Raw genomic sequence first — 22,694 nt, 5'->3', positions numbered from 1 at the left:
TACTTCTCTGCCATGGGCACTGAACCCCTCCTTTTTTTAAATAGTATTTTCGGGTGGGTATGCTGACAGCAAATATCAGTTAAATTTTGCAAATAGCCCCCCTCCAAAAGTGGTGTTTATTCCGGAAGCTGTTCTTAAGATGAAGAGGTTGGGGGGTGATTATAAGGTGGACCTAATCTAAAAAAAAAAAAAAAAGTTTTTTATGTGCACATAAGCAACTATTTTTTTATTGACTTTTTTTTTACTTTTTTATTTAAAAATTAGTAAATTTCAATGAATAGAATAATAAATCATTTATCATTAATATGTGTTTTTGGTTTTGTGTTGAATGAAACTTTTTTTTTTCATTACAACAATAATGAACCAATTTAAATCTTCCGGCATGCGTTTAAGGGTTACGAAATTATCAATAAATCGTTTAGTTACTAAGCCAACGTCAGTAAATAAAAAAAATGTTACGTGCGCATGCATTAGCCTTGACTAGGGGGGGGCTAAGGGAGCGACCATAAAATAATTATGCTGGTCGCCATGGAACTCAACACCCAAGGAGTACCTAAAGTGGCACTTATGCACTTATGTTATCGTGCTATTTTTTTCAAATTTTACAATATATTTTTCTTTTATTAATATGTTAAGTGAAAGTACAGATAACCCGGTCGGTTTCTAATGCGAGGAAAATGTACCCCCCCAAAAAGGGGTACTCTGGATAATAACAAAACATTAAAATTGCCTCAGTCTCGAAAGATTTCTTCTCTACTGAACAAGGAAAAAACGGTGAAGTGTAGTTCACCTTCTGTTTCTCTTCCCCTCTCTCTTCCTATCTTAATATCTCTCTCTATCCATCTCTCCCTTTCCCTCTCTCAATCTATCTTTCTCTATATATCACTCTCTCCATCTCTCTTTGAGCTTCTTTCTCTCTCTAACTCCCTCTATCTCTCTCCTTTCCTCTGTCTCATCCCTCTCTGTTTCTAACTCTCTCCCTCTCTCTGTTTATCTATCAATCCCTTTATCTCGCTATCTCCTTCTCTTTCTCTATTTTCCTCTCACTGTCTCTTTTCTATCTATATATCTTCCTCTCTATCTGTCCATCTCTAATCCCTCATCATATTTTAGTCTCCTAAATTAATTACAGTGAATAAGGCATTGTCAAAACATGGATAAATCCTATTTTAGTCACCTAATTTACTGACTGTGAGAATAGAAGTTATTTGAAAATTACTGCTACCTTGAACAGCACCAGAAGTAACTGGTGAAACCTTTCTAATTAAATTGATTTTGGCAGCCATTTGGTAACAAAATGACATAGCCTTAGCCCTTGCTGCATGAGGAATACCTGCGACCTTGCTGCCAATAGAAGAATTATTTATTCTACTTTAAAACATTCAATTTTTCAAAAATCTCATGTTCGACATCTCCAAAACATCCAATATGGGGAAACATATTGCAAAAATGCAAACTTATTGTTTAGGATGAATGCACAATGGTACGCAAAAATCACTTGAGGCTCTTGGTCGATCCTTGCAAGATTTGCGTGTCAATGTCAGACCATTTGGGAATGCAGTAATATTGCTTGCAGGAGATATCAGACAAATGTTACCTGTTATTCTTCAATCAACACCAGCAGATGAAATAAATGCTTGCCTCAAATACTCTACTTTTTTGTTCCATGTGAAGACATTAAACTTAACTCAAAATATGCATTCCAGTTGCAGACTGTTCGATCCGCACAAAAACTTTTGCATCACTTGTGGGAAATTGGGTACGAAAAAGTGCCAGCTGATCAGAGTTAAGGGCAAAATTCTTTGACTTTTAACTTCTGTAATTTCTGTAATTTTATTCCATCAAAAGAATAGTTAGTTTAAAAGGTTTTTGCAGATATTCAAATTATAAGAATTCCATTTGACTGAGTGAATGGGCTATTCTTGCAGGTCAATACAAAGATGCCCATGCACTTAACGCTATAATTAAATGTAAAATTCCAAGTGAGGTAGTCAAACACGAATCCATCGACACTGTTGTGAAAGTATATAAGGTGGTTAATTATCCAACAGTTATATTTGCCAGTGATGCCACCGCATGTATTGCAACTGAATTTTGGTGTACTGATTATCATGTTGGGAAATATAAACCAATCCAAGCTTTGCAATGGCACATAGCTTGCAGTAAAAATAAATTAACAAACAATATCATAGAAACAACGATCTTAACAGGACCTTTCACAGATGAATATATCTTCATTCCATGCATTCCTATGATTCCACCGGATACATCATTACACTTTAGCAAATTGCACTTTCCAATTTTATTGTCATTTGCAATAACCATCAACAAAGCACAGGGAACAATCTTTACAATTGTGGGCCTTACAGTTACACACTGACTGTTTTTTCACATGGACAATTTATGTTACATATTCAAGAGTCACCAAACCGGAAAATCTCTATATCAGCTAAGAAAATGGAACAACAAAAACTGTGTACCCATGCAAAATGGAAATTTTAACCTATAAGAAACATGCTTTTTCTCATCTTAGAACTTTTTCCATTGCGCTAATTTGAGCCACAGCAACGCGTGGCAGGGTACAGCTAGTATATATATATATATATATATATATATATATATATATATATATATATATATATATATATTGTATATATTGCTGTTTTAATAAGTAAATGCACTTGATTTAAGTAATTGGATCCGAGTTGTGTAATAAGATTTTATAAGTGCACAAATTGCTACAATATATTTAAAAATGTGACTTACTCATTGACGAATTGAATTTTACAGTAATCTTTGAAGTCACATTTTAACAACGAAAAGCAACAGATATGGAAAATTTCAGTATCTGAGATTTATTGTTGCTTGCCCATATTGCAAGCCATCGAATTGCAACTAGGAAATATGGGTAAAAATGAATCAATGTCTTATAAAGAGAAATCAGAACTGATCAATTTTTCCTATGAATTTAAAATCACAAAATATATATTTAAATGATATGTTTAGTATTGCGTATATATTGGTATTGTATTTCTCGTTCCCTATGAACTATTTTGTTTTTGCTTGGTTTTTTCTTTTTAGATCTTTCAGGCTTCTTTATCAGGGAATCAAATGAAAAATATATATTCATATTCGATCATATTGCTATCTTGTTCATTCTTTAATCTTTATTTTAGCTCGATTTTTCTTCAAACATTTTGTCAGGCGTGAATTAATTTGCGCATACGCGGATCAAATCGCAAACATAAAAAAGAAGCATCAGATGAAGGCTAATGGCTAATACTAACAACGGTATACCTATAGACAGTTTCAATAATGTTGAACCACGATTGTACTTAAACGACGTTGAATTGTTCGAGGCAGTTTTCATGTTATCCACGTTCAAATAAGAAAAACATTTTTCATGTGAATACGTTCACATAAGAAACATGGCGAAACGTGAAGAAACATTTTCCTTGTAAAATCCTATACTTTAAAGTCAAGTTTGGTTAAGCCGCTTAACCATAAGTTTCCGATCAGGTACAATTTTATCTATAGTATTTTGTTTTTCTCAATTGTTCTGACTATTATTATGGATGCGATTTTTAATAGAAATAGTTTATTCGGTACGTTCTCTTTCTCAAATGTACGTTCCTATGCGATCTACACTACTCAGGTTATTAAGTATTCCTCTGACTTAAGTCGATGTATTAATACCGCTACAATTATATACGTAAATAAACAGCTTAATGCGTCACTATAAAATTGTGTACAGCAACAATTATGTATTTGACCGATTAATTCTCTATGAATCAAAAAAATGTTCCAGAGATGATATATAAATTTCTCAAACACTTTACCTCTTTTTTAAATCTTTGGCTCCTTTAATCTTACTATCCCTCTGTGCCTCTGTCTATATTTTGCAAACTGCCCTCTCTATTACTATCTATCTATCTATCTATCTATCTATCTATCTATCTATCTCTCTCTCTCTCTCTATATATATATATATATATATACAAAGTAACTCTTATATAATAGTAGATATATATGTTTCTATTGATCCATCTCTACTTCTCTATATCTATCAATCTATTTATTTCTATGTCACCTATCGATGTATGTCAGTCTGCCTTAGAGTATTGTTTTATTGTATGCAGCAGACGAGTATCTTTCGCTTTATGATTAAAATGTTCACTCATAGGCGTGGAGAACAGGCGTCAATGTTTAGTTGAATCAAATAAGTAATTCGTTCACTTTTGCAAAAAGACTCAGCATTAGTAGGTGGTGATCAAAGATAAGTAGAATAATCATGGGAAACTTTGAATCCGCCACGATTTTAGTTGTCCATTTTATATTAATCTAACTTTTTTTTTAATATTTTTCTCTTTGTATTTATAAGGACGGACCATCTTACCGGATGCCAGCCATTCCCTCGCTATTTAAAATAATTTAATTATTTTTAGCATTTAACCGTATTCTTAAATACAATTATTTGGTTCTCTCTTGCACTTAGTTGAGCGGGTATTTTCATCTGCCATTTTATTATGTATATTGATTGAAATAGGCTACTATCATTACTGAGCTGATTCATATATTCCGAAGGTTCCACTGTCTCTTTATATTAATATTCAGTATTCTTAATTTCTCTCAGCTTTGTTTAGGTCAACATCAATGGAGATACGGACTTGATCTAGTGTTACTACTCACGCTATCTTGTCCCATATTAATAATATGCTTAATAGCTCCGGTTTTTAATTATTTACTTGTAGGTATTTTATAATTATACTGAATGTTATATAAATTACGGTTCTAACTGGTATATTTTTCTATGATTTGATGTTAGAGTGAGGTTCAATTTTTGCATGTATCCCACAAAAATGCGATGTCAACGGCAGGAGAATTGGTCCAGGAGAATGGAAAGACCGATAACAGAACAAAATCCAGACCTCACTATCAGCCTTCACTGGGAGATACAGGTAACCTGGTGAAACTTCTTGCCAATGAAATTTTCAGGAAAACCAGTGGACGTTTACAGTCGTAACACATTGGCTGTTGCGAGCAGCAAAGTAATTTACAACAGTATTCTAAAGAGGCAGAGAGTGCTAGAGGATCAGTGGAATTTTGTTGTCAGTCAGGTTAAAGAAATCCTACCTGCACTTACAAGTAAACGATGACCGGTGAATGTTCCATGTCAATGCCCACATGCCTAAAAGTAATAAAGTTTAATACAACGGTTTATGAAGCTTCATAGAGAAATATACGTCTCATACAAAGTCATGCTCATAACCTTCCTACAATATTTCAATCCTAGCATTTTTCTATAAGCAAGGTCAAATTCCACTCAAGGATAAAGATTAATGAGACTTTAATAGGATAGAAAACTGTACAAGAAACAATTAAGAAACTGTTCAGAAACAATGTGAGGAAACGCCAGAGTTTGATTAAATGAGTACGATTCGACGCGTATTTATTAACATTGGACAATGGAATAGTCAATAAAGAAACGTTCCCGTGGCATTTTGTGCCAAAGATGGCATATTAGAAGGGAACCCTGTTCGTGGAAGTTCCATTTCAGGTTAGGTACAAAAGGGGAAAAAATAAAGAGTATTTGCAATCGCGGTAGATAGACGCGTTCGTGCTGCTAATGTTTTTCAATAAATTCACAACAAACAATGGGATATTGCAACAGAGACGTAAGAGGCTCCTCTGATTAGCGGCCAGTTTTATAAGTGATGTTAAAGTGGGGAGATTGTTTCTTTGCATAGCATTTAAATGTATGCAGCTTAGTGGAGTTTGGAACACATAAAGTAATGAAGGAATTGTAAAAGAAAATGGTTTGATGAAAAACAGATAATGGAGTATAAACTCTTCTGACATCTCTGGACATGCGTGGAAGATGGAATTTTACTGTTAGTCGGATTGTTTCTGGTATTTTCGTATTTATATTTGAGGTACTGAAATTTAATGAGCTTAACAAGGAATGTAATTAATGCAGTAGTAACCCAATATTCACCGATTAAATTGTGTAAAACTAGAGTTATCGGCCTTGCACTATTGGTTTAACTGTGTCAGGTGAGTTTTCTAGTACAGATCGCAGTTATATGATTTTTCCAGCATTCCAAATATGCACGTACCTTCAAAATGTCAAAGCGAGGCATTCGTAAATATGGCGCGAACATGTATGCTACATCGACGAATGTGATTGAAATAATTTCTGTGATTAATCATGCGTACAGAGATACGATCAGGGAAGAATGTGTAAAAGAAAATTAATTGCATTTTAAAGTACGTTAAGTAATCAGAATAGAAGCAATTATCGGAATAATAATTGTATCAATAATTGGAAATATTTGTATTATTGGTCGATTCTATCGATTTTATTACTCGAAATTGAAAATGTGTGAAGTGGACGGTTTTATTACTGAAACAAATAAATCTACATAACAATACAATTACTTAACACACCCATATATATATATATATATATATATATATATATATATATATATATATATATATATAAAGCTGAATGTCTGTGGGTATGTGTGTGTGTCTGGTCACGAATATGGTGACTATTTTAAAAAAACTGATTGCATATAATGATAGAAGATTATGGAGACACAGGGATGGGTATGTTTGATCTGGCAGAACAGTGATTTATAAAAATTGTGGGGTCTGCGTTCGCGCCTGGTCCACAAAGTATGGAAATAAAAAATTTTAAAATTAAAAAAAAAACGTTTACAAGTGTTTTGGATATAGATGTACATAAGCATACTTTGATAAGCATGTTTTAACTTAAATAGGGATGGTATAATAAAATTGTTGTGTCTGCGTTCGCGCCTGGCCTCCATAGAATAGAAATAGGCACAAACTTTAATAATGACTTTTCATATCTATCTGCATAAGTATACTTTGGTAATTATGTTTCAGTTTGAAGAAATATGGTATAATAAAATTATGGGGTGTTCGTTTGCGCCTGACCTCCATAGAATGGAAATATGTCACAATGTTTACCACGGTTTTTCAATATAGATCCACAGAATATTGTATTAAGTGTTTCAGTGTGAACAGGTATGATATAATAAATTATGGGATTATCTATTTTATTTTTACTTTCATCATATTTTGCTTTGGTTTTTATACCCCCAAATTCAACACCAATTTACAACCCTTTCTTTTCAAAACCTATCATACTTTCATAAATCAGAGTCCATTTTCTGTAGGCTGCTTTTGAACCCAGTCAACGACGGGTACTTTTGCTAGTATATATATATATATACACACACACACACACATATATATATAATTTTATGTTGACTTACATATAACAGAATGAATTATATACACATATTTTATCGATATTATTCTGATTTAGCTTAGATAATCAGCCAAAAGAATTATAGGTATATATGTTATATAATATCTAATTTAATAAATAAAGCAATATAATCCTCATATGTTATAAATATAAACTGAATTATATGTAAAAACGATGCAGGCGTATTTCGGTAGGTCTATCATCACTAATATCCTAGGGAAGACGAAACATGTGTTTGTGAGTAATTATGTATGTATCTGCGTGTGTATGCACATGTATATATATATATATATATATATATATATATAGTAGGAATGGTAATTAATAAAAACTGCAGAAAGTGCTCAATACTGCTGTAGAGCAAATATGCGTTTTATTTTTTATTACCGCATCTTTCTGTTAAGTTACATTATTGTTTCAGCTACCCGGCCTTTTTTTTTAGCCGTCTGTAGCTTCCTCAGACTTTTATAGAAATATATATATATATATATATATGCATATATATATATATATACACTTTTTTATATCATCTAACTTTATATTTTGTGTGTTTGATTTTTTTCTGCAAAATAAATTATTCATTTATCTTTAATAAATAGGCTTTGAACTATTGAAAAATGCTTTTCACAGCTTCTGATATATTTTGATTAATGATATATATATATATATATATATATATATATATATATATATATATATATATATATATTGAGTAAGACGATTCATAATTTTGAATTACCAATCATTTTCAAAAGGAAACACAAACAAAATCAATAGATTGTACGATCGTTTCGGAAACGGTATTTTTATTGAAATAGACAATATGTCTTGAACAATAATTTGATAAAAAAGAAGATTTTTATATTTAAACAAAGTCTCCACATCAGCAAAAAGTAGGAGGATTAAAGGCACAAAAAAGAACTAGCATTGAAATATTTGAAAGATAACAAAGAAAAGGTGGTTACTAATTTTCATGTTAACAAATTACTTTGCCAATGTAACGTAAAATATCCACGTGTAAAAATTCTTCTTCTTGTCTATAAGAGAAGAAAAACTATTCTTAAGATCGTCAATCTCTATTGAGGTGATATTGTAAACAAACACAGACGAATTTGATGAACGACATTGTCATCATTATTTTTCATTTTTTTTTAAATTTTGTTTGCGAATTAGTGGCCATCTAGCCGTATATATATGTGTGTGTGTGTGTGTGTGTGTGTGTGTTTGTGTGTGTGTGTGTTTGTGTGTGTGTGTGAACGTAAATAGGAAAGACAAATTGTTTGTATTGAAGACTGTGTAAATGACACAAAAAGAAATAGAACAATACATAATGAAGAACACACAAAGATTAATCCCTACAGCAAAAGACAAACGAAAAACGAACAAGATAGTGAACAGAGGTTCAAGGTATAAGACGAAAAAAGAGAATGAAAAGAGAAACAGCTACACGGTTTATTCATAAAAATGAGTCTCATGAAAACACATGGACTTGGATACGAAATGTTCACCTAAAAAACTCAATCCTTACTAACAGCCGCCCAAGATAACACGATTAGAACACGCTATGTCAAAGTCAATATCGACAAGACACAACCAAACAGAAAATACAGACTCTGTGGATAAAAAGACGAAGCAATAAACCATAGAACTAGTGATTTCCGCACACTAGCCCCCGAAAATATAAGAATAAACATGATCAATTTAGGAAGGCAGTACATTAGAAACTATGCAGACAATGCATTTTGAACACCCAGAAAAATACAAGTAAAAACCGGCAACAGCATTTAAAATAAGAAACCAAAAAATCCTAGGAGACATGGACGTATAAAAAGATAAATCAATCCTAGCAAGAAACCCGGATGTTATAACAGTTAACAAGAAGGAAAAATCATGCTAGATTGTAGATTTCGCCGTTTCAGTAAAGTACAGGGTGAATATCAAAATGTCAGTTAATCGAAACAAATACAGGGAACTGGCCAGAGAGTTTAAAGGGATATGGAAGATGAAGAAATCAAGGTAGCACCCATCTCGAGAACTTGTGGAAAAGATTAGAATCAGGTCATGTCTGAGAATGTACATGGGATAACAGTAATGAAAACGACTGAAATATTAAGGAAAATCCTTGAACGCAGAGACTAATTCACATAAGCTATAAACACTAAGCAGAGATATATAAAATGCAATTGAATTAAATCACAAAGATGGTGAAACATTATATGAAATCAAAAAATGAAACCATATAATTATAAGTTAAACCTCCACTAAAAAAGTGTAATGTTTGCATCAACTGCCCCCACATGAAACAGTCTTATGGAAAACCCGACAATAGAAAGCACTAACCAGACCTGCACTGGATACATGCGAGCGGACTGGGAACTTGGGGAGGTTCTTTGTAATCCAAAATTCCAATGACGGCGACGACTTAATAGTCGTTGCCAGAGAGAAATCAATTATAAACGGTTGTCGTGCTAAGACAAATTCATTTACAAATGTTATCGAAAGAGGTGGGGAGACTTGTTGTCAGTTAGACGCCAGGGAACACCACAAGTTGTTCTCAAAGAGAAACCTTTGATGTTACTACTCCTTGTGAGTACATAATAATAATAATAATAATAATAATAATAATAATAATAATAATAATAATAATAATAATAATAATTTCACAAATAAGATGTAATTTATAATTAAAAACATCTCATATTCATTTGGCCATATGTCCCAGGAAAACTGGAAAAGACCGAAGCATTCATTAGCCCTGAATATTGTGAAAAAAGCTTAGAAAGATATAACAATCTTATCCATATCCTGTTTAAGAAATATCGCACAAAATTGTTTGAAATAGACAAGATATTTTAGTTAGGTTTCTATATCTTTGAATTCGTTCAATGTATAATGGACGTCTTTGTAAATATTTGGCTCTGTGAGGATAACGTTATAATGAAACGAAGGAATACCTACCATTCCTAACATCCAGTAGTTGGCGACTTTTAATTTCCAGATCGAAAACTGATAATTCTTTCATTAAAAGCAAAAGTCAAATCAGAAAGCAATTTCTACCATTGGTAAGCAGGAGTCTAATTAGAAATTTTCTAATTTATCATTATTTTATAGCTTATTTTAAAGGGGAATAAAAGAAAGCTCTAAATATTTTTCTTTAAATAGTTGTTATATCTGTAACTTCTACTACCTCCGTTTTATCTATAATCAATGCAAAAATACGCCGTATTACCTACATTCGTCGGTCAGGTTCATGACTCCACAATTTATTCATTTATTTGAGTTTTAATAAACCGTAAGATAGTGCGCGCAAGAGTTTATATATATATATATATATATATATATATATATATATATATATATATATATATGCATTCAATGCTTGGTCTTTTATATAGTGATGACCCATTAATTTCTCAAGGCCAAAAGCCATTCGAGGATGAGCAATAGTAAGATTTTTTGTTAAACGATGAACTATACAATGAAAAGATGAAAACGAAGAACGGACAGAAAAAAAAGTTTACTTAAGAGTACGTCTCGACAAATATTTGTTGACTTTGAACTTGAAAATGATAATGCGGTAGCCCGTGTTTCACAGATCGAACGTTCTCCGAAAAAAGTACCGTTCGTGAAAACTTTGAGGGGAGGATGCACAAAGGAAATAAGCAAACAAGGAAATATTTTAGCTGTGGCAAAATAGTGTGCCTGTTATGAATGGTTTGATTTTAGACTTTTTTTTTAATATTAAGATACCGAGGTTATATTTTCACAATCGGTTCTTGAAATTAATTTGTCTATCGGTAGATTTTATCGTATTATACGAATAGAGACGATAATGTATTTACTGCTACAGGACCAAACGTGAGCATGTACAATATCTTTGGTGCATAGAAAAAATATTTTCTGCGATTGTGTGTTGTTTTTTGCATGTGTAGAAAGCTGTAATTGTGGCTTTATTCTGGCTTTGCTATAATCCACTGCTATAAGGTGGACAGCTTCTGGCACCAACACTTTTTGTCTTTAAACAAATCAATATTTTTTTTCAAGTTAGACTACTTTGTTTGAAGTGTATCTGATTTCATAGACTAATGATCAAAAGCTTCTAGACATATTATGCACTGTGAATCCTCATTTCAAGAAATCATCGTTGTATTTTTTTCTTAGATTTTTAAAAGGTTAACAACCACCCGAATAACACTAGTGAAGTGGGAGGAGCGATACCGATGGCGCAACTAAAACAAATAAAAAAAGCCGAACTCGCAATAAATACAGAAAGGCAAAAGGCGAGTAGACCAGGGAAAGCCAACAGAACAGGAACAGGAACGTACTAGAAGAGATGGTTGACTGTTATCATGGCCTATGCGATAATTTTCCTTCACTCATTCCTTCTTCCTCTTTCTCTTTTTCTCTTCCCCTCTTTCCTTTTTTCTCTTCCTGTCTCCTAAACCTTTCAGATAAAGAAGCGCACCAACACTCAGTATATGTGCACATCATAATACTTACACTGCAGCAATATTCTCAACAGGCAAACTTTACATAATAAATTCTACTCAGTTTCATCAACACACAAAAACATATACGATCTGTTACGAGAAAAAGAAGGCGACGCGACACCGGGAAATCTACTTGTGTGACCATTAGATAAAGAAGGCACCGACGGAAAACATTTCTTACATTAACTAGTAAACCGAAATCTTACTTCCATGTCAATGTTTTTCACCGTGTTTTATATAATATTCAGATTTAGCTTTAAATTAATTGGCGACACATGACATTATTGTCGCGACTATATATGTAGTTGTAACACACAGGTTGGGAAGCACTGTTATATGGATGGGATTTAAACACAACTAAATAATATAAATTTAGTAGCAAGTAAATTATTTCATAAGTTCACTTTAACATAGATTACAGTAATAATTACATTAATAAAACTTAAGCATATGAATTGTATGTCACCTTTCTATCGGAATAAAATAATTAGGTGTGACTGCATTGAAAACATACTATGACGTAATACAAAACAATATATGATATAACGAATCTTTGGGAATCAGAAAGAGTATAAACGTTTGAAATAACTAAATCTGGTAAGTATTGAAAGCATATAATTAAACTATAAATGATAATCCAACTAAATAGATAACTAAATAAAATACAATGGAATACGGTAATTTGGAAATTAATATGAATCTACATATCTATAAAAGTGAAAATGTGTGTGTGTGTGTGTGTGTGTATCTACATTCTGTGTACATTTCTCTACCAAATAACTGTCAATTTTCGGTCTACATACTCGAAATTTGACATACGAGGTATTGAGTTTGAGAAAAAAAAATTTAATCGGATTTCGGACAGAAATTTTGCTGTTAAGGGGTCAAAGTTCAATGATTGGATCTTTGAAATCTCTACCAAATTCCTGCACGAATGTGTAGTCTAAACACTTGAAATTTTAGATAGAGGCTACTTGGAAATAGATCTTACTTTATATTTCAATTTGAGCCCTAAACAATAAATTCAAAGGGTCATAACTGAGGTAAAAGTAAAAAAAAAAATTAACCTCTGCGGTCTCTACCAAATTACTAAGCCAAATTTTGGTCTAAACATTTGACATTTTACGTAAAGTGTATTCAGGTATAGGACAAGCTTTGTAATCGGTTTTTTTTTTTTGCTGAGAATTTGGCTTCCAAAGGGATCAAAGTTCAAAAAATATTACGTTTGCGGTCTCTAGCAAACTATTAAACCAATTTTGGGTCTAAACATTTTTTTAAATTTTATATAAAGGGCATTCAGACATGCAACAATCAGTTTTTGGGCGAAAATTTGGCTGCTAAAAGGTCAAAGTTTGCAGAGTTAACCTTTGCATATTCTACTAAACTCTTTCGCCAATTTTGGGTCTAAACACTTGAAATTTTACATGTAGGTTACTTGGACATGGGTCAAACATTTTAATTTAATTTGAGCTCAAAACAATAAATGTTAAGGGGTCAAAATTGGGGTCCTGTGGTCTCCACCATTTTTTCTCTATAGTAATTGAGGAAGCCTATTATATCGAAAGACATTACCGTACATATTCACATTTTTAATATATACATATGCACATAAAGTTATGAACAGTATATAGGGCACGAGCAAATCTGAGTGGAACTGCTAGTTAAAAGAACAGAAATAGAAAATAAAAAGACACATTTGAACATGATAATATCATGTATCATAATTTAATGATGGATCAAATGCAGGAAGTAGTAGGGTAATTGTAAACACCTTGAGAAAAGGCATGAAAAGTGAAGATAAGTAAAATAAAAATGCTTGAATTTAGTTAATGTAAACAATAGATGATTAACTGTTTACGTACATACATGGGTGTTTGAAGAATTGTGATCACTGCTGAATTAGAATATTGATAAAGCATGTAAATATATCTAAACTAAAAATATTACGCTAGTATGAACGTAAATAAGAACGGAAATATTAACATCAAAGATTAGTGCATTAATTGAAATATTTTACTGTGGTGCTAGTACATCATTCATGCTGATGACATTAAATAGTGGATGATAATGTATGTGGCGCGTGATATGTGATGATAGACTATATGAAAACATCAAAAATTATTAATATATCGGACTATCAGCGAGAGGGAATATACATAAACCGATAGAAGGCTTGTTATTTTTAGGTTTTATGCACATTGGTGGGCATATTTAAAGGATAAACAACAATAAATACATATATGTGGAGAATTATATGCATACAATTATCAGCGTTGGACCGAAAAATGTATAAGCATGTATTGTTATTAAGCGGAAACTTTTTGGAGATGAGCATAAAAATGAGTAAACGTTCCTAGTGAAGCGGTATATTATAATATTATATATACACACACACAAAAATAAATGTATATATAATAAATTCCACAGCCAAACAAGCCCACAAGAGCCATGACAGTCAAAGAACCGGAAGTCTAAGACTCGAGTTTCGCCCTCATTTGGGCTCATCAGTTAGACACAGGATTCGAAACCTGATCCTCTTGCATGCAAGGCAAGCACTATACCAACTGAGCAAACGCCCTGCACACAAGAATTTCTATTACCAACACAGATCAAGCAAACCGCGCCGAAATCCGACTTTGAAATGAACCTACTTCGTCTCAACAAGGGACGCGATCATCCAACTAGCTAATAACTACAAGCCGATGTCTCACAAGTAGGAGTTTTAACTCGAAAGGACGATGCAGTCCAGCAATGCTAACCAAGCGAGCAACTTATGATAGGATTTTCAGAATTGTATATAATAAATTCCACAGCCAAACAACGTCGCAACCCACAAGAGCCATGACAGTCAAAGAACCGAGAGTCCAAGACTCGAGTTTCGCCCTTATTTGGGCTCATCAGTTAGACATATATATATATATGTGTGTGTGTGTGTGTGTGTGTGTGTGTGTGTGTGTGTGTGTGTGTTAAGTAAAATACTTAAGTGGAGTAGGATTAGATTACATGAAACTGTAAACATAAAGCCCAAATAAATATTAATATCAATTTCCCGGTCATTTTTGTACATAAATCGCCAGTGAGAGCATTTGAGAATTTCTTCCCTGTTTTAGTTTATTCAACATTATGTTATACTTTAAATATTTTTGAAAACTTTAATATAAAAAAAAGGTTATATCAATTTAATATGATTTAACTACAAAAGTAATTTATCAGCAAAAAAGTACTTAAAAAACTAGTTTTTCGTTTAATTCACTCCATTATTTTGCCTGCACGAATATCGATTCATTTCAAAGACTTCTGAATTGATTCGATCACATTTCAAATAATGGATTACCACATATGACTGACTTGGATTTTATCTTCTAGTTTAGATTATGCTTTAAAAAGACGAAATTAAATCTGGAATATACAAGTATTCATTGGATTGTACAACAGTTCTTGTGTCCTGATTTTTTCAGTCATGGAGTATTCTTTTTACACCATCATTTTAATTTTAATTCATATGATAATAATCGAAATTTAAAATTACTTGCTGATAACATTACCTTCGATGAGATGAACCATTCTATTAAAATTCATAGATTAAGGAAACCCATAAAAAGTACTTTATTCATTTGTCAAACATTGTTGTAATTCTACATAATTTAATTCAGAATTTTCTTAAATATATATATATATAAATATATATATATACATGCATATATATGTGTATGTATGTATGTATGTATGTATGTACAGTTGCGGTCAATGGTAATATATTGACATGAAGATATAATTTACTAGCGTTGATCTTATGGCTTAGGAAGTAATACTGTCGATTATAAACTAGATAGTGGTGGATTTGATTTTTAGGTTGAGAGTTGTTTTGAAAGCAAAGCGAAACCTTCATTGTGTGAGTGGCCATATATATATATATATATATATATATATATAAGAACAAAGAATTAATAAACCATGTTAAAACATTTTAAGTAGAGTTAAAAAGCATATTTAATTTGCAAAAAGGAGACACAGATTAAGTTAGGATTACTTTATAAATATTAAATCTGTAATATGTACAATATGTTTTAAGTTTGCTATTTTGGATTATCTTTGTGAACTGAATTGTAATTCTTATTTCTTTTATATATATATATATATATATATATATATATATATATATATATATATATATATATATATATATATATATATACAAACAATGGTTGGCAAAATATCCGAACAACTTTTTTAAAATTGTAAAAGAAAAGAAATGCACGTATTTACTGCATTACTGTTTATTGAGTTCAAGAGTTTTATCGATTGAAACCATAGGGAGATGCGCGTTATGCATGAAATTCTATTCATGAATTTTGTTGATAAAGACAAAAATCCTAGCCAACGGAGGTCGAAGTTTCTTTTGCATTGTTTCCATAAAGTCCATGTATTTTTATCACGTCCAGACGATATAAAAGGAAAGAAAAAGAAAACAAGAAAACAGTTGTATCGTATATTTTCTATTCAATGCATCTTTTTCTAGAAAGTCGCATACATAGATAATTGTTTTCCATTAAGTGTAACAGAGGCTCTAGCGCTGTTAGCAGCGCCGTATAACAGCTTATATATGCAAATGACCAAGCCGGCTGCGCGATGTAACGTCAGAGCAGAGACAAAAGGATACACGTGTTCGGAGAAGTGGTGTTCACGACGTGACGAGAGAAGCATGTGTTCGAGACACGTGAGTGATGTCAGAATAAAGAGGAAAATTTACACGTGGCCGGAGAAGGAGAAATTAAGTGCTTAAATATTTAGAAAAGAAATGCTTTGTTAGAAATAACTGGTAGTAAGGGTTTAAAAAAAAAGAAATAGTGAGTCGAGTTTTCTTTCCTTTCTTGTTTTTTTTATGTTTGTTCTTTCTTTTGCGACGCTTTAAAGTATTAACGACAACGTTACATAATTATTTTACACTTCTTTATTTGTAAATTTACATTTTACATGTATGGTTTATTTAATTCTCCTGTCTGTCTTTATTATTTTATAAATATTAGCGCAAGTAAACAACAATACTGCTTTTCTCTTTGAACTTATATTAATTGCTCAACTGTTCAATTTCTAGATTGGAAAGATGCATCGCGGAATAACCATAGGTCAAGTAAGTTGAAGCTATTTTATTCAAGTAATACAATGCACCAACCTTTTTTTTATTACTTTTTTATATATTCATCTTTTTTGTTGTTTATTGATTTCATCAAGCTGCTTCCTACTTCTCAACTGATATTACGTCTTTTTATAGTCTTTTTTTTCGGTTCAAGGCTCGCATTCAAACGTACACAGAAATGTCAAATAGGAGATTTTAATGGAAATTGTTCCAGATAATGTATTAAACTACATACTTTAAAGCACTAAAGAGACTACAACTACAAGATTAAGAACTAACCAAAGATAAGTGTTAAGTGGATAAATTCTGGTCAATAAAACAGTAACCTTTCTCTTTTGTGCTAAGCACCATTTATTGAATGTGAGGACTAAAGGACAAAAGAAGGAAAACGAAATTAACCTGAATGCCGAACAGAAAACCCAAGATCCATTTTCCCATCCAGATTTGTCCCCAAACTGTCGTAAATAGAAACCAGATTAAAACTATCAGAGAAAATTTAAATGAACTGTTGCATGCTTGGCGTGAAGAAACTATGTTCAGTGGTCATGTAAGAATATTAAAACACATTGTTAACTTTTATTCAACGAATCGTATGCAACAAATATTTTATAATATGTATTGTTTCGAAATTAACTCACTTTCAAATAGTTGATACTCCATTGTGATCCGAGCTTTTGCCAGGAAGTATCACTTTGTGTGTTCATGCCATTTGTACATTTTTTGAAGGGCAGTGTTATGTCCTGACGACAGTACTCTTCAGAAGGTAAACTATAAGCATATTCCCGTTCAAATAAAGAGATTCGTACGTTGTTTGCTTGACGAGAGCTTTGGTCGGGACAATTAACTGTGTTTTTGACATCATCAATTATCTCCAAAAAAATCAACTACCTGGTCTAAGACCCGCTGAAATGCTTATCCCATGCAATCAACATCTTAAAAACATATAATTTATTTTACATTTCGAAGGAACATATTTAAAACTTGAATCGTGACTGAAAGAATATAGTTTTAAACGAAATCAATATTCCGATATCGGTTTCATAAATATTATCTTGTTTTGTCTGTTTCAAGGTATACGTGTACAGCAATTCTTAACATCTGCAACTCAAAATTGTCAACAAAAATCAGTTAAAAACGATTTAAAACTTGGAGCCATTATTGGCATGCAGCAGATGTTTAAAATATATATTTCGTATAATTGTTAAAAAGAAAAGAAAATCGCAAGTCTTTATTATGGAATTTAAATTTCAACATTTTTTTAAGACCCGTTATAGATTTTATTCCGGCTATTATATATCTGTAGACATTTTAGATGAAGTCATCTTGTTAAATCTCAGATTATTTTCGTTTCTTCAAGTATATAAAGTGGCTAATAAATAAAGGACACAAAATGAGTAGAGAAATCGCGAAACCGTACGTTATATATATATATATATATAGAGAGAGAGAGAGAGAGGGAGAGAGATAGCGAGAGAGAAATAAAAAGGAACAACCCGTATTATGTGTTCATCAACGTTTCGTCTTTATTTCGAGACTTCCTCTGGATGAATGAGATTAAGAAACAAAAAATACCAGTAGAAAATATTTGAAAATGTTTCACGTGCACAGTGTGATGCAGTTCTATTTCAGAAAAACGGAAAAAGACGTTGGAAATTTAAAAAGGAGGGTGGAGGGTTGGCGCTGTTAAAGAGAGGGAAATTTTAGTGACGCCATATAGTCGTTAATGTAATTTTAAAAATATGAACGCAGTTCATATTCTTACTGGAAAAAAGATATATCTGTTGAAATTCAAATATAGGTTTGTAACAGAAATAAAATGAATGTTTTGTATGTAATTTATTGATTGAGATTATGTGTTAATTATTACTGGGGGTGTTTGAAAGGTGTGAGAGGATTAACCTGTTTCTACAGTTAAATAACGTTCTCTTAATAAAAGTTTACTTATTAATGACGCTATGTTATAGAAACCTGCACGTTGTTTAATTGTGCTTGAAATTGCGATAAGCGCGGATTCAAGAAGTCTCCGGCGTTGTTTTTTTGAAATAAATTTAACTACTTTTGCATGTTTAAAGTAAAAGGTGTGATTATGCTGCAATGAATGAGAGAATAATGCACTTAGAGAATTGCTATTTTTTATATCTCTTTTATGTTCACTGAGCCTTTTTTCCAATTTACGCTGAGTTTCACCAGCGTATTTATGATGGCAATTATGGCAAGGAATAGTGTATATACCTCCATTAGATACTGGTTTGTTATGGAGATGTTTCGTAGTTTTTAATATATGTCTTATGGTTAGTGATGTGGTTTGTACAATAGGAATTTCTAGTTTGTTTAGTGTGTTACAGATTATTGTATTATTGGTGTGTGTAGGTAAAAGAAGATTTTGTTTATGAGAGAAAGGTCTGGTGTGTATGATTTTTAATTATTATTTAGTCTGGAAAATATTTGAAGGATAGTTCACCGCAAAACTACACACAAAAACGATTACATACATTTCTACTCACACCATAATAATAAAATAGAAACAGGGATGATAATTGGTTTCTTCTTACGCGCTTTCAGAATTTTCAGTCCTGAATATCTGGACGAAGAATTCAAATACCTCACAAACATTTTGAAAACCTTGCAATATCCGACATATTTCATATTGAATGCTAAGAGAAAAGCCACACAAATATTTTCCAGTTATATATATATATATATATATATATATATATATATATATATATATATTCATATACAAAATTAATGTTTCGCTTTATTAAGGCCATTCAGTGTGAATAAATATGCGAGTACTACAGTCTGAGTTCGTATCCACTATGTCATCAACACAGACATTTCATCATCAATATGAACAAAATCAACTCACAGAAATTACTCCAGCCGTTTTGACGGGGTGTTCTTAATAAAGATACTGTGAGGCTTTGTATTCGATGGGCATATATTACTATATCTATCTCTTCACACACACACACACACACACACACATATGTATATATGTATGTAAGAAGTATATATAATATATTTATACGAATGTTATGAGTTTGAAATAAAGACTCTCAAATTCTGAGAGAAGTAACTGACAAGGGTTAATCGGCACAAACTTTGTCAGAATAACATCCAAGATTTGAATAGCAGACACCATATTTAATACTGATTATAAATCGGTGCCTAAAACAATCCGAAATTAGATAGAGGATGGTTGTTTATATAATTGGTCTTGATGCAAGATATTGTTTTAATAGAATGTTATGTTACAAGAAAAGAGCCCTTTTTTTGTAAGAAAAACATTAGATAAGTAAAAATGAGATTAGGATAGACCGAGATTCGAACCTTGTAAGCAAAGTTCAGAAATAGATTCAGAAATGGAATTTAGCATTGTTCAGTTCACATGAAATAGTTTAGATATGTTGTAGTAAAAAGAATTTTGATTGTTCAATTCTTTTTATGAAAACTGAATTAAAATAAGGTCATCTAGAAAATAAGGAGCAATAGCAAATTAAAAACATTGAAAAATAAGTTGGGTCGAAAATAAGTTAGTAAGAATTCTTTGTCTGCAGAAATGGTTCGGGAACATGCGAACCACGCATGTTCAGGACACGTGGATTGATCACGTTTTGGACACATGTATGACGTCATGGCAGACATGAATTCTCAGTATAGGAGCTAGATTCGAAGATGAGAGGGACAGAGAGAGACGGAGTCCAAAGTTGAGTCCAGATCGAATCAGAGGAGGGCCCCCCTTTAGAAGCGAAGGGGAAAGTTTTAAGCATGTAGAAAGAACTTTGAATTCCTGGATGTGATCATCATTTTGACCGGTCAAATGGAATAAAAGAGCATTTCATATTTTTGTAAATGCCGTCTTCGTGTCGTCTTTCTATCAAATTGAAGGTAATGTGAAATCATTTATATGAACATTGTTCTCATTCATCTTTATAATGAACTTTGTGTATAACTCATCTAAGAAATGTGTCCCCCTTTCCATCAAAGAAATGTGTCCCCATCTCCATCTAATGTCCCCTCCGGTGTTAAAAAACTGATCAATCTCTCTCCACTCTGATATATGTTAAAAGAAGGAACATCCGCAGAACTGTAAAAGGTATGAATGTCTCCTCTCTTCTCTCCCCCTCTGTAATATCTGTATAAATATATTCCCCTCATCTATATGAATGTCACCATCCGTCTCTCTCTCTCTCTCTCTCTCTCTCTCTCTCTCTCTCTCTCTCTCTAATATTGTCTCCTATGCAACAATTAGCAATTTCGTTAAAATCTCACATGAAGACATACAATACACATTATTTTCATAAATCATTTAGTTCAAGTCTGTGTATTTTTTTCTAGATTCTGTATTCGTTATTTGAAATTCTTACCGATAAGAAAACGTCATAATTCTATACAGTTATTAAATCTTGACTTAGTTATCGTCTTCATTGAAACAGAAAACATTACTTTCAAATCTAATCTTAAAACACAAATAAAAGCAAGCAAAACACTGTGAAAATTTATAAAAATGTACATAATTGAAGTAAAAATATTAATACAGAAGAATATCTTAACAGACTAAAGCTGATAACAGTTTTCAACGCTAAATTTTAATCGAATCGGAAGCTTTATTCGTCTTTCTTATTGTTATTGATGTCAGTATTGTTCACTCTTATCTACTTTCACTTCCGGAAGTTGTTACGGAGATGCACATTTTGCCTGTATATATAATTTTTGTCAATTGAACATATGGAATTACTGTTTTTTATTTTTATTTTTGCATTAAATGCACATGCACGTTCCTTATTTATTATTCATTTGATTTATTTTTTATATCTCAGTAACATACTTCCCAGGGGTGGCCAGTTTCCCTAAACACGCTCTCAGTAGAAGTTATATAATTAATACACAATTTTTTCCTATATCTCACTTGCACAATGACGGTGGACTTATATATATATATATATATATATATATATATATATATATATATATATATATATATATATTTATTTATTTATTCATTTATTTCCTAGAAGACAGATTAATTTAAGGGCCGTTTCACTGTTTGTGCAAACAATACGGTTTTCAAGCATAGCTTGAATCTTCTACGATAATAATTCAACTGGGAAAACAGAACAGTATAAAAAGAAAAGAAATGTTTATGTATTTTTTTATTTTATCTTACAGATCATTTCAATATATTTTTGAAGACGTTTTTTGTCTGGACAAATGAAGCAAATGCCGCAGAAAATGAATGAATATATAGTCACTAGAATTTGTCTTTTGTTTTTTTTTTCATTTATAAATAGTCTTTAATTATACATTAATGCACATTGAGCTAAATATTGACGGGTTAACTAGTGAATAATAAATATTCCTTGATTGATGGATTATACGAGACAGTAGTGAAGACACTCAAGCCTTACTGTTCCAACCAGGTTTCTGTGTTTGTTCGTTCTGAAGTTCTTGACAGTTGACGCAAACGATGCTTATTCTAAAGATTTGGTGATCGTGGCATTACTTCTCGCGCACATATTGTTACACCGATTGGCGACTGCTTTAAAACAAAATTCAATTTTTACATCTCAGAACTAAATAAGTATTTTGGAAAATTTAATAAATATTTTTCTGTAGACGTACAAACATTTTCCCAGGACAAGTAGTAGTAATAGTGTGTGTATGTGTCTGTGTGGAGGGTGGGGGTGGGATTCATTAGCACTGTTCTGTTATCTTTATTAAATATTTTACTTTCCTATTTCCCTTTTCTACCTTTTTTCTTCTT

The 22,694-nt window shown here is 31.9% G+C and overlaps 1 protein-coding gene across 2 annotated transcripts in view; it reads left to right on the top strand.

The window, feature by feature from the left end:
• LOC145276962 (short transient receptor potential channel 7-like) overlaps window positions 1-22,694 on the top strand; it is a 946,690-nt gene that overhangs the window by 209,051 nt on the left and 714,945 nt on the right. The window contains exon 2 of one of the 2 annotated variants that reach the window (XM_080128502.1): window positions 16,886-16,921. The exons of the other annotated variant lie outside the window; for it this stretch is intronic. Coding sequence (XP_079984628.1) covers window positions 16,886-16,921 — 36 coding nt within the window. The remainder of the gene's footprint in view (window positions 1-16,885; window positions 16,922-22,694) is intronic. 2 annotated transcript variants of the gene reach the window in all.

Source organism: Euprymna scolopes, chromosome 5 (genome assembly GCF_053919585.1).
Source record: "Euprymna scolopes isolate OS-2025 chromosome 5, ASM5391958v1, whole genome shotgun sequence".
Taxonomy (NCBI): Eukaryota; Metazoa; Mollusca; class Cephalopoda; order Sepiida; family Sepiolidae; genus Euprymna; species Euprymna scolopes.
This window is presented reverse-complemented; position numbering and strand designations above follow the sequence as displayed.